The 13685-nt window shown below is 27.5% G+C and overlaps 1 protein-coding gene across 1 annotated transcript; it reads right to left on the reverse strand.

The window, feature by feature from the left end:
* Nucleotides 1-1193: 1193 nt before the first annotated feature.
* Nucleotides 1194-11465, reverse strand: LOC100159071 (E3 ubiquitin-protein ligase CBL-B). The gene is made up of 6 exons (XM_001952669.5): nt 10136-11465; nt 4878-5024; nt 4664-4795; nt 2356-2493; nt 1658-1877; nt 1194-1545 (listed from the first exon to the last, which is right to left on the reverse strand). Exons 1-6 carry the CDS (start codon nt 10696-10698, stop codon nt 1369-1371), a joined length of 1377 nt encoding a protein of 458 aa, XP_001952704.2. The 5' UTR covers nt 10699-11465; the 3' UTR covers nt 1194-1368.
* Nucleotides 11466-13685: the final 2220 nt, after the last annotated feature.

A 13685-nucleotide genomic window follows, 5' to 3' on the forward strand; every position in this document is an offset into this window, starting at 1 on the left:
TAGAAATATTAGGTGACCTTTCTTATAACAAAATGATACGTAAAAAGTGTTATATCGACAAAGATTTTGATTAACTTAATTAAAAATAATAAACATTAAGATAAAGAAATTATCGATCACAAGACAAATTTAATTCTAGAAAACATATAGCTACTAAACATTATATAATATCATCACATTATCAGAAAAGTGTGTGTTGATTTCAACCAAATCTTAATAATTATTGGTAAAATGTACAACACTTAAACAATAATGAAACAATAGTATAATACAAATTACAAATACATATAAGTGTATGTAATAAAAAAATTAGAAAATATCACTACGCGAGAAATGTTTAAGGTTTAATGTTTTAGAGTTAAGAGATATGCATATATATTATATATACCTATTATACCTATATATACATACATAGGAGAAAGGAAAAATACAAATTCTTAATTAGACTAGATTGCTTGGAGACTAGAAATCAACTTCTAAACATATAAAACCAATGAATAATAATAATACAATTGTTACATAAATCCATCATGAACCCAATGATTAAAAATCTTATCGAGCGGCTGAAGTATTTATTTTAAACTAGATCTGTTACAAGTGCAATAAGTACTATCTACGCTCTAGTAAGGATAAAATACATCTAAGCAAATAATATGGTCAGCAACCGATTGTCACATTATACAGCCATCTTTTTAAATACTTAAATCATATATGAAAAATTACAATTAAAATAAAAAAATAGTATGTTTATACTGAAAGAATAAAAATATATTAGTATTGCTGTGTATATTGCAAATTTCTCTTTAATTTTTATGATTTTTATAATGTACCATTACCATAAGACGTGTCCATATAGTACATTTAAACAAAAAGAATAAATCATTTTAATACTTGGCAGTTAACAAAAATAACAATCAAATAATTGAAAATTGATTTCAAATCAAAGGGTTCAAAAAATAATATAGGGCAAATATTATATATATATTGTAATTAATATAAAAAAACACACAATCACATTGTATCTTAAAATGTAATCACTATACTCAATTGCATTATATCCTACTGTCATTGAATTAATTAAAAAATATAATTAATATAATATATATTTTACTCTTCTTATTTTCTATCACATTTTATTTGAATAATATATTTGACATATCAGTTATCACATATGAAAAAAAAAATTGCCAATGGGAATTTTGTTACGCTATATTTAAATCGAAATATTCAATGCAGACATATTGAAAAATGTCTACAGAGTGATATCACAGTAAAATAGTCTTAACGACCTTTTTCTTTAATTATTATTTATTACTATTATTACTTTCCTTTCTGGAAATATGTCGCCGATGACGACGACACTGTGTGTTATTTTACCAACTCGTCATCTTCATCATCTTCTTCATCTTCAGAATGTTGGACTACGATGGGCATGATGGGAACACTTTTATATTTTACTCTCTTCGGGTCAAATGGGTCCACTACAACATGTTCAGTACCTTTGATCTCGGCCCGACAATATGGACAACCTTGGCCATCGGATTCCTGATAGAAAAAAAAAGTACAACCATTATACTAACGTAACCACAATAATACTATTAATGCAAATTGATTGAATTTAGATATAAAGCACTGTACAGTGTACATGCCGACTTACCATCCAAGAGTTTAAACACGGTGTGCATAAAAGATGACCGCATGGCTCGATACGAACATCCTTGTCGTTTTCTGTACATATTTTACATATCTGGAAAGTGGATCCCATTTCACAGTACATTTCGTATTGCTCGTGAGTAACTCTGATATGATTTTCCGGACTTTGTTCAACTGCATTTGATAGATCTGGATTTCCTTTTTGTCCATCCGGATAGAGATAACTGAAGAAAATCAGAACATTGGTTAGGTTAATACATGGTTTTCTTACGAACTCAAATTTTTAACAATACAAGTATAAAAATTCCCAAAAAAGTTGTACTATAGATGCATATCATCTATACTTAAAATGAGAATAATTTTTAGACACAATGCATGAATATCTTTAAAACCATAATAATAAAGTAATTATGGTTACCGAACCGTATTTTGCATAGTATTTATCAAAACAGTAATAATAAAAGGTCATAATTTATTTTACATATTTTGTGTGGGATTGAACGAACATTTTTATTTTTGATGTAAAACTTCAGATAATCATTTGAAAATATCATACAAATAATATTTTAAATTAAAGATATTAGAGTCAAATTTTAATGTCATAAAAAAAACATATAAGCTTATAAAGTTATTGATACAAAACATAATTTATGCTGTAATTAATTAAAAACATAATTTTTTCTTCTGTAAAAATATACTTACAATCCTTCACGTGCACCATCTAATAATGCTTGACATAAAGATTTATTTTGAGGAATGGTCTGTAATATTTCACCCTCTGTTGTCACGTAACCAATAGCCCACTGCCCTAGCCGTGTGCAGCTTAGACGGAATACATAACTAATAACAAACAAATATAATACATTTTATTAATAAATTAATAACTTTTAAACTAGGTACATACTTATGTAGGGAAATATAGATAATTATTTTACACTATTATACCATTAAAATTATGTACTGTTTTTAATAATACTAATGACTAGGGACCGGATTTATATGTAAATGCATATATGTATTGGAATAAGCTTTTTGAAATCTGATGAAAATTGTCCCCGATTTAAATCACTCTTATTAAAATAACACAGATTTTATTTTGCATATTTTACATATTTCAACGTTTTTACCTATTAAATACATATTGAATGCATATTTGTAGTTTTAAAGTGCATATTATTATTTATAACACATATATTCGTTTTTCGTCGTATTTTCACGTTCACAGACACATTATATCGATAAAATTGACACCGGTCGTTATTTCCAAAGATAAGATTACATACATCATAAAGTCATATGTAACATATATATATATATAGTTGCTATATCGTTGCTCATATAATAGAATTCTAGTGTTAGACGGTCAGTTTTCGATGTCAGTCCGTGTCTTGCGTTTGATGATAATTTTAATTCGGAACTTTAAAATGCCTAAAGTAAAAACTCAAATTAGGAGTCGTTTACAGACATACGTAAACGATCATAAAGATATTTTTAAAACCGATGGTTCAATTTTGTATTGCAATATTTGTGAAATTCCAGTTAACGCGACTACAAAGTTTTTGGTAGACCAACATTTATCACGTGATAAACACAAGAAAAATTTAAAACTCAAAGAAACACATTTAATAAATAAAAACTTTCATTTCTAATACGAACGTGGATAACTTTAATGAAGATATTTGCCAAGCTTTTATTTCTGCAAATATTCCTTTATGTAAATTATAAAATCAATCTCTTCGCGCTTTCCAAGAAAAATATATTAAACGACACATACCAGATGAGTCGACCTTACGAACGAATTATGTGAACAAATGCTACTCTGAAACTATGAAAAACATAAGAAGTTCAATTGGGGATCATAATATCTGTATTTCAATCGACGAAACTACCGATTGTGAGGGACGATATGTAACAAATTTAATTGTCGGTACATTAGAAATAGATCGACCAAGTCAGACATTTTTACTTCATTCCGAGGCTTTGGAAAAAGCAAACCATAGCACAATTGCTCAACTTACATATTTTTAAACAACATTTTAAGTGCATATTTAAGTACATATTTAAAATTAATACATATTTTATAACATATTACAGAATTATTAGAAGCATATTTTGAGGATTTTTTGTGCATATAAATCCGGTCCCTACTAATGACTAATTGTGTATAGTATTTTTGTTCAAATTTAAAACTAAGCAACTGATATATCTAATTTTTTTTATTCTTCTTTACCACGTTTATATGCAGCAGTTAATCCGGGAGTTGGGTGCATATAAACGCATTTTTAATTCGCATTAAACTAATGCTCATTTATTATTTAATTTGATTCATCTGATTGAATTAGCTCTTACTCTGGGATTAAGAAATGCATGTTAACGCTTTAATGCGAATTAATTTTTTCGCGGGAATTTAAAAAAAAAATTTTATAATTGTTTTGGTCATGGAATACAAAGTATAAAACATGGACTATAAAACATTTGCATTAACTTAAAATTTTACCCGATCTCTAATTTTGATATTTTAGGTGCATATAAACCCGCTCTCTAATGCTCATTAATTTAATTCGCATTTAATCAATGCGAATTAACTGCTGCATATAAACCTGGTACTTATTTCTTACAGTTTTGGAAGTAAATAGGTTATTAATTCTAGAAGGTCTGTAAGAGAGACTTATGAATATAAACGTTTTCTTAAAACAATTTAAAATTTAATTTTTTTGTTGAGATGTATGGATATAACAATTGATTTGATTTTTTGAAATTAATACAAAGAACCAATTATTCTCAAGGTACTGATACTCAGTAAAGTGTGAAACATTAACACCTAATTACATTACATGATTTATTTATTTAAGTATCAATGTATACTTTGTAGTGTTGTGTTATTTTATCTTATTATTATAAGTATTAACTATTAAGTATCAAACTAAGCATTAACAATCAGAATAATCAGGTTTATCTGTAGATAAAATTAATTAAAAGTATTAAAAATGTTACATATAAAATTACAAACCTCCCTGGTCGGGTGATAAATTTTTCTAGACGAGCTTTAACTTCATCGTATGTTAAAAATGCGACATATCCTGGATGCGTAACAGCTAATATCTTCCAATTTCTCAATAAAGTTGGCCAAGGTTGAAACAATCTAAACAATATTAAAATTTTTTAATTGTAAACTTTAAAAATATATGAATATAATATGTAGATTAACTAATTTATTAACTTACCTGGTAAAAACATCAAACTCGAAATTTGATATGTAATCATTACATGTTAAATCTATTGTTGATTTGAGCGCCATTGCTTCCAATCCACTGACAATTGGATGGACGTCATGAAGGGCACTACGAAATAGTTTCCAAGGAACTACAGTGCTATAAAAAAAAAAAAATTAATTATGATAATTTATAAATAAGTTACATCACAATGATTTCCTTTTATTTATAATATTAATGTAAAGATAGGCTAATACATTAGACAATCTAAACATAATAATATATTGTAAGTATGTACTAATATATAATAAAAAAATACAAAGCTTACAAAAACAGAAATACTTAAGATAAAAACAAAACTCAACATTTATTATCGTTTCGACTTGACAAAATATATTGCATTAGTTTTTTAATGCTTTGTGTACATACATTTTTTTAAAATTAATTAGTTAAATGTAGCGTATTATATATATATATATATGACATATTTAAAGACAAACCAAATCAGTCAATTATTGCATACAATAAAACAAACTATTATTTGCATGTGTAACATTGATTATTACAATAACATTTTTAATTGTGGATCTAAAACATTAGGTACAACATTAACTCTTAAAAATATTAGTTACTACAAATGCTTATAAATCAAATAAGGTTATACATAAAGATTTTTTTTTAATTTCTCATGAAAACCGTAGTAGTTTAGGTATATATCAGTAGACTAGAACTAAACAGAAGTTTTAACTATTATTTAACAGCTTTGAAATTTATTTTCATTAATATTTTTTCATAATATTAAAATGGTTCATAATAATTGTATTTTTTTTTAGTAGCAATACCTCAAAAAACGTAAATTAAAAAGTATACTACCAATTACTAAAATCCAAATATGTTCTGGAGTTTACACACAATTTATATTCTAAAGTTATTTGTTTTATCCTCAGTTTTATCATATAGTAATAAATATAAGAATATATTTTTATACTTTTATAAGTAACATAGTATTAATAATTAACTGATTAAAGTAGATATGTTCTAATATCCCATATTGGGTAGATGGCCAAATTCTGGCATCCTCTTTGTAACTTCAATTTGCATAATAAATTTAAAAATAATTTTGAGAAAATACATTTTATTGACCAACAATAATTAATTCCGGTGCTATTTCAAATATTAAAAACAAACACTATTGAATTTGGATTAGCATTATATAAATAAAGAAAAAATATACCTATATTTATAAATACCTTCACCAAGGCTTAACCCAATGAATTCATCAATGGATTGACATGCGGATGGGAAACTTAGATAAAAATAAAGTCTATATTGGTAGGTTTTTTAGAATAGGAACCTCAATTTAAAATATACTTAAATATATAGGTATCTTAAACTGTTGTAGGAACGGTAAACCTAAACTCTAATTACGTTTAGAAACGACCCAAGCAGCGACCAGTTTTCGTCGGTGGCCGACAGGTCAAGCCCAACCGATCTCCCTACTTAAATAACTAGAATGATAAGCACAATTAATTAGGACAAAAGTGAGCTACGAGACCCACACCCATGCGCATTAGTCGGCCGCTTAGCCTTGTAGCCTTCTCAACGTGAATAGAGTATAGATATATTTGAGTAATAAATATCTTTATATTAAATTTTTTAAAAGATTCTCTAAATAATGAATCCTTCCCATCCCTCTGGAAATTCACTTATCCCAATCATAAAAAAGGAAATAAATCACTAGTTTCTAGTTTCATCCCACAATGGTATTCGTTAAGTATGTGACCTACCATATTGGGTATTATTCTAGTCAAAGTAAAAATCATATAATCATGTTATTTTATTATTATTAATTAATTAGTGATACAAATATAAAAAGTGGGTGTTGCTCTGGTATACAAGTGGGTCACTGTAATGGATGGTATTAAATTTGAATTCAATGATATAATATCATTGTATACAAAAATTGATTTTGAGCAGAGACAGTTTGACAGCCTAGGATATTTTATATTATATTTATATTGTTCTTACTTATTATTTCTACGGTAGACATTGAATTATTAGTTCAAGGCTTACAAACATAATAATGTTATATTCGACAAAAAACGTTTAAAATTTATAAACGTAATTATAACGGAAAGCGATAATCAAAAATAATTAAATACCTCAAAACAAAACATAACGATTAACAAAATATAATATATAATATCATTAAACAAAAAATATCGCAAAACATAATTTATAGAATTTCATTGAACAAAAACTATCACAAAACTAAATAATTTAGAATACATTTTTTTAAGTTATATTATTGATTTCGTAGTAATATTTATTCAATGCATACGGACATTAGAATTGATTATATTATATTCTGTGTCCTGGCCATTACCTGCCCGCACTAGTTATTCTTAATAAATTTAATAGGTATTAACACTATTTTAAATAATGATTGACACAAAACTTTTATAACGTTTTAATTCTGAATAACGACAAACGCAAAACTTGTATAAAGTTTTAATTGTAAATAACATAAAACGGATTTTTTTTTCAAAAAACAAGTCCTAATAATTTATTATTATTTGTTTATTATCATATTATATTATGTATAATAATATACTTTAGAAGTTTCAAGTGCCCACAAGTAAAAGAATAATTTTATTTTTTAAATACTTATAACAAAACTAAAATCATATTTCTTCATTTAAATATTTCGTCCAAATTTGACCATGAAATAACTATACAAAAACTGTTTTTATATTTTTTAGTTAGGTATAGAATAAACTATTTACGTGGAACCTTGTTTTAAATTTTCAATCCATAACTATAAGCGTTGAACCTTTTATGCATTTTTAACTACAAAAACATATTTAATTTCTAACTTTGATAAATTATGTGAATATTTGCACTTTAAATGCTTATAAAAAAAATATGCCTATGTATTTTTAATATTTTTATATATTTGGAGCATTTTATTAAGTTTTAAAGATTTTTGACCCAATGAATAATTTTATTGACATTTAAAAGAAAAAAAACTTAAAAAAAGGAAACTGAAAATGTCCGTAAACAGCTCAAAACAAGTCAAAATATTTTAAAAATAGTATGATGTATAGAAAATGTTATGCAAACATAAAGTGAAAATTTCATGTATGTACGGTCATTTGTTTTAGAGTTACATTAAAAACCAAAATCGATTTTGCGTGAAAATTCTTTTGTTTCTTAATTTTTCTTTTGTTTTTCACAGCGTTTTTGAAAACTACTGGGATAATAAAAATGTTTACCTCCCGAATGCACCAACAAGATTCACTGTCCTATCAAACAAGATACTGTTGAGAAAATCAAAACAGTGTTACTGCCTCAAACGGTGATGATAGACACAAAAAAAAAATTTTTAAAAATACACCATCATTAAAACTCTTGAATCTTGATTATTCCTTATTATCCTTATTATTATCTTAATAATTCCTTTGAAAGATTCAAGTATATTATTTAATTTCAAACTATTGGTCAATTCACACATATTACTTTTCAAAAATAAAGCTTTCTCTTTTTGGTATAGGTAATAAAAAAAAAAACTGCTCCAAATTCCATGATCCACTCACCATGTCTTTATACCTTACTCTTTAATCTTAACTTGAATATGCTCTGTTAATCTGAGATAGCAACAGAACTGGACATAGTATTCAGCTTGAAAAATCTTAGGAAAAAGTCCTTAGCTTTATATTCTATCATTAATGTAATATACCTACCTACCAAGAATCCCTTATTCTGGTTGTGAAGATATTTTAGTAATTTAGTAGGTAACTCATTTTTGCTAATCCGGATAAATTTTAAAGTCAATAACTTAAGCATTTGCAAAAATAATTTAATTTATGTTTCACTCATTTCTCAAAATGATTTCCCAAGATTCAAAAAAACCATCATCACATGAATTATTTTTCATTTATAAAGCTGTGAATAGTTCTAAGTGATTTGTTCGGTGATTTCATTAATATAGTCGTGTTATAGACATTTTATTTTATTTAAAAACATTTTCTTTATCATTTCAAACACCTAATAATACCTATTATTTTGGACAAAAATTATAAATATTATCTTATAACAATAATAAACATTAACAATGAGCACTAATAATAAAATGCATGTTATTTGAGTGAAATCACAATTATTTTTTATTAATTCTTTAGGAAAATAACATAGGTAGGTATTATACATCAACATCAATCTACAATAGTCGATTTTGACTGATCTATTTATTTTATTCTATACTCCAGTGGAATATTAATTTATTAATTTACCTGAATTAGTAAATAGTATTTAATAATTATTAACATACATTGAATACTAAAATTATTAGGTAGTAAATCGATGTCGTTGTCTTGGTATCTCAGATTTTGTAAAATTAAAACCGATTAAAACTGACCATACAACACTTGGTAGGTACCTATCACATAAGAAATCAGCTGTTTACCTATTTTAACCAAAAAATAATTTTATGATAATCTAGATACAAATAATAGGTTGTATACCTATTATACTTACCTATGTATTATATGATTTTTATGTATAATAATTATATGACATAGATACATTCTATTATACTAACACATAGTCCTACTATTTCTACTAGTAGAAGGTCTATTTTACTAACATGACAAGCTATTGATATAATGCAAAATGTATGAGATATTCATATTTGATACCTAACTAACTATTTAGGCAAGAAAACAGTAACATACTTGTTGAAGACATACTAAACAAGCTAAACATTCCTATATACATAGCTGAATTTTAAGTTTTAACAACTAATATTAGTACCTCTCTACCTACTACATTTTGTTTTCAGTCTTGTCAGATAAATAAATAAATAGTAGGTATAACAAATAAATTTTTGATTTTTAAATTAAATGTTGACTACGAGGTTGACTATTATAGTTATTTGTCAAGGGTAATAAATCAACAACACTTTCTTCTGTAAAGAAATTTAAAATTTAGAATAAAAATATAGGTACCTAGTAGGTATAGGTAGGTACGTAGGTAATATGGCTTTATTAAAATTAAAATGCTTAGTTTCAGAAAGTAAATTATTATTTTTATTTTAAAACCTGGCATTAAAAAAATATTTAAAATACTTCTTAGACATTAATACAAGTATTTGAAGTTTTAAACACTAGAAATTGGTGCATTTATCTTATTGTTAAATCAATATAGGTAGGTGATTATAGATTAATATCATTACCGTTATTCAAAAGTTATATAGAGAATTAATATCTTACCTCATTCCAAAGTTAGATCTCCAAAATTCTGCAGCATCACTTTTGGTTATCCTAAATTTATCACCAGCAAATCTATGATTTGGAAATAATGCTTTGAGCTCACTGAGCATATGGCTGAACACTAAACTCAATTTGGTCAAATTTCTCCTATAATGTGAATTTTCATCATACATTTTCTCCTTGCCTTCTTTGAATAATTTGATGGCTTGTTTGCATTTTCGTATCACATTCAAAATGAAAACATTGAAATGCTCATTGTTGTACAGCTCAGAAAGGTCATTCTCATACTGTGTATAAATGAACCTGAGCCGCTGATAGGTGTCTGGTAGTATATCGAGTATAAACGGTGGTGAGTTCTTCAGGTTCATCTTGGAATGTTGACACAGTTTCACAACCTTGTCCATCAGTTTCCATGTCTTCTCTAGCGTGCGCTTATCGATGGACGCTTTTGGTGATGTAATGGCTTCAGCAAATGCACCATGTAATTTCATCAATATCGAAGCCAGGTTCCTAGGCTGTATCATTCGGTTCGTGCTCGATGACATCATGACGTGCAAACACATCAATAGTTACGGGTACCGAGCGATGGATCACGGCTAGTGACGGTCACCGGACCGGCGTCACTGGCCCGGCATATACATTATATCGTCCGACGACACGGCGAGATGTAACGTCGGTCGTCGATCGGCCGCCAAAGGAGTCGACACAAAAGTTGTTCGTGTCGCACTTTCTACACTCAGCTACAGTTACCTGAACACCAGACTACCATGGTGGCGATTTTACGCGAGGACCGCCAACGCGAACTGTGAAAACAACGAAATCGGAGAAAATTCGATCGGCGACGACTCGAGCACGGCCCGCACCGTTTCATTTACACATCAACATCGTCGCGAGAAATTAATAATTATTAGGTATTATTATTTTTCGTTATTATTATTACTATTATTATTATTATGTATTGTGTCTGTACTAGTCTGGGCTACGGAGAAACGCGTATCGTTATCAGTGAGTTAGAGTGAGAGAATGTGCAAAACTACAAAAGAGGAAGTGGGCAATTATTATTATCATTCGACACGGAAATGAAAAAATATCCAAGGTTTTCGGTCGGCCGTCGTATGGTGCGGAACGTTTCGCGCGATACCGCAACGGTGCCGTGCGTCACTGACGCACGTCCGGTTGTACAACACCACTTGCACCCGAACTGACTCTGTCTAATGGTCTGGTCCGTTGTAGTCCGCACTCCGTCATATACTCAATACTCATATAGTCATGTTATCGGCATTCGGAGGCGGAGGCGGCATGACGTGTCCCGTTGTGCGGGCAGAATAATACGGCAGACCATGATGGGAGTGAAACTGTTTTATTCCTCATATTAAATGTTCTGTAATATTACGTTTTATGATATTTCCTGGTTTGTCGTACGACGCGACGTGGCGGCTTTAAGCCGTACTCATAGTTATCGCGGCTCACCAGTCAAGTGCGCTACGAATTACGTAGTTACCTACGTCAATTATATTGGGTGCCAGACAAAATAGATCTTAACAATACATTTATATTTTATATCTGTCATATAAATATATAATTATGCATAATACCTATTTTGTCGTGGTACGTCACTACCTAAGGTGGTATGTGCTGCACCTTTTCGGGTACAGCTGCTGTGTGAGTCCAGCATCCAGTCTTGTATTCGAATACTTGTATTTAAAATACTTTCAAAAAACTTTTTCTTTGTATTTTATTTCTGAATACCAAATAATTTTTTTTATTTACAGTCGTATTTCAACAAACAATATAATACATCATCAAATCAACACTTTTGAGACAATAAAAAAGCTTTGATTTTCTTCCACAGCATCTTTTCTGATAGGAAAGTGAATCTATTTTGTACTTTTGGGTGTCGAAATTCCCGATATTTTTCAAAAGCGTCAGGAAAAACAAACAACAATAAGGAAAAACTGAGATTTTTACTCAAAACCAATTTTTGATTAAATTGATTTTGTTTTTTAGTATGGGTAACTCTAAAAAAAATTACCTTAGATACATGACATTAGCACTGAATATTCCTACTTTTTTTTTAGCTATTAATTGGCATAAGCAAATTTCGAGTTTAATTAGTTTTTTTTTGAAATTATGGTCAGTAAAAAGTTTTCAAGTTTATTAGTTTTTTTTTTCTATGAATGTCAATAAAACTTTATTTGTTCAGTAAAAATACTTGAAAATGTAATACATGGCTCCTGCTACTATATTGTTACACTGACATTTGAAAAATATTAAAAATCCTTAGTCACGGTTTTTTTTTATAGCATTTAAAGTTCAAAAATTGACAAAATATTATGTAAAAAATAAAAATCACGAAAATTAGCAAATTATTTTGAGTTAAAAATTCGTAAAAATTTTTCTTTTTAAATCTAAAATTTGAAAAAATATTACAAGATTTCACATAATATTATCTACCTTTATCAAAAAAAAAAATGTTTACAAGAAAGTCAAATTAATTTTTGATGAGCGTTTGAAATTCATAATTTTACAACATTTGGTATTCGCTCGATTTCTCATGTGAGGATTTTCTTATTTCATTGTTATTAAAAAACGAATGACTGTAGATACTTAAAAATTTCACTGAATGTTTATATTAGCATTTTCTATATACGATGACATTTTGAAATAATTCGACTCTTTTTAAGCTGTTTACGGATATTCTCAGTTTTCAATTTTTTTAGTTTTTTTTTTCTATAAATATCAATAAAATTTTGTGTTATGGGTAAAAAAACGTGAAAATTTAATGCAAAGCACATATTGTTACAATAGGAGTTGAAAAATATTAAAAATACATAGGCATAATTTTTTTTTTTATAAGCATTTGAAGATCAAATTTTGACAAAATGTATCAAATTTAAAATTGAATAATTATTTTGTAGTTAAAAATATATTAAATGTTCATTTTTTATATCTAAGGATTTAAAATTTAAAACAAGATTCCACGTAAGTAGTTAATTCTGTTACCAAAAAATCTAAAAAATACATAACCACAGTTTATTTTTATACTCATTTTAAGTTCAAATTTGGACGAAATTATAAATTAAAAACCTAGAGTAATTGAATTCAAATTTATACAATCCAATATCCATTACACTTATTGTAACCTACAGTACAGCAGAGCGACTTCCACTTACCCACCTTTTTTTATCTATTTTTTCTATAAATGTCAATAAAATGTTATTAGGTCAAAAATCAAAATCCTTGAACATTTTGTACAAGGATCCTCACGCATTGCTATAATATCGATTTAAAAATATTAAAAATACATAGGCAAGATTTTTTTTTATAAGCGTTTTAAGAAGATACCTACAAATGTTGATAAGATTTATCGTATTGACAATTTAAAAATTATTTTGCAGTTAAAAATATATAAAATGTACAATTAATTGTATAGCTAAGGGTTAAAAGTTAAAAATATGGGTCCACGTAAGTAGTTTATACTGTAACCAAAAATCTAAATAAATATATAAACGCTGTTTTTTTTTAATAGTAATTAGTAATTTTTTTAAAT

Source organism: Acyrthosiphon pisum, chromosome X, assembly GCF_005508785.2.
Source record: "Acyrthosiphon pisum isolate AL4f chromosome X, pea_aphid_22Mar2018_4r6ur, whole genome shotgun sequence".
Lineage (NCBI taxonomy): Eukaryota > Metazoa > Arthropoda > Insecta > Hemiptera > Aphididae > Acyrthosiphon > Acyrthosiphon pisum.

Coding starts and splice junctions, on each gene's coding strand:
- LOC100159071 (XM_001952669.5), bottom strand. CDS start 10,698: ATGTGTTTGCACGTCATGATGTCATCGAGCACGAACCGAATGATACAG. Junction 2,494..4,663: donor TTTATCACCCGACCAGGGAG/GTTTGTAATTTT, acceptor GTTTGTTATTAG/TTATGTATTCCGTCTAAGCT. Junction 1,546..1,657: donor CGTGTTTAAACTCTTGGATG/GTAAGTCGGCAT, acceptor TTTTTCTATCAG/GAATCCGATGGCCAAGGTTG.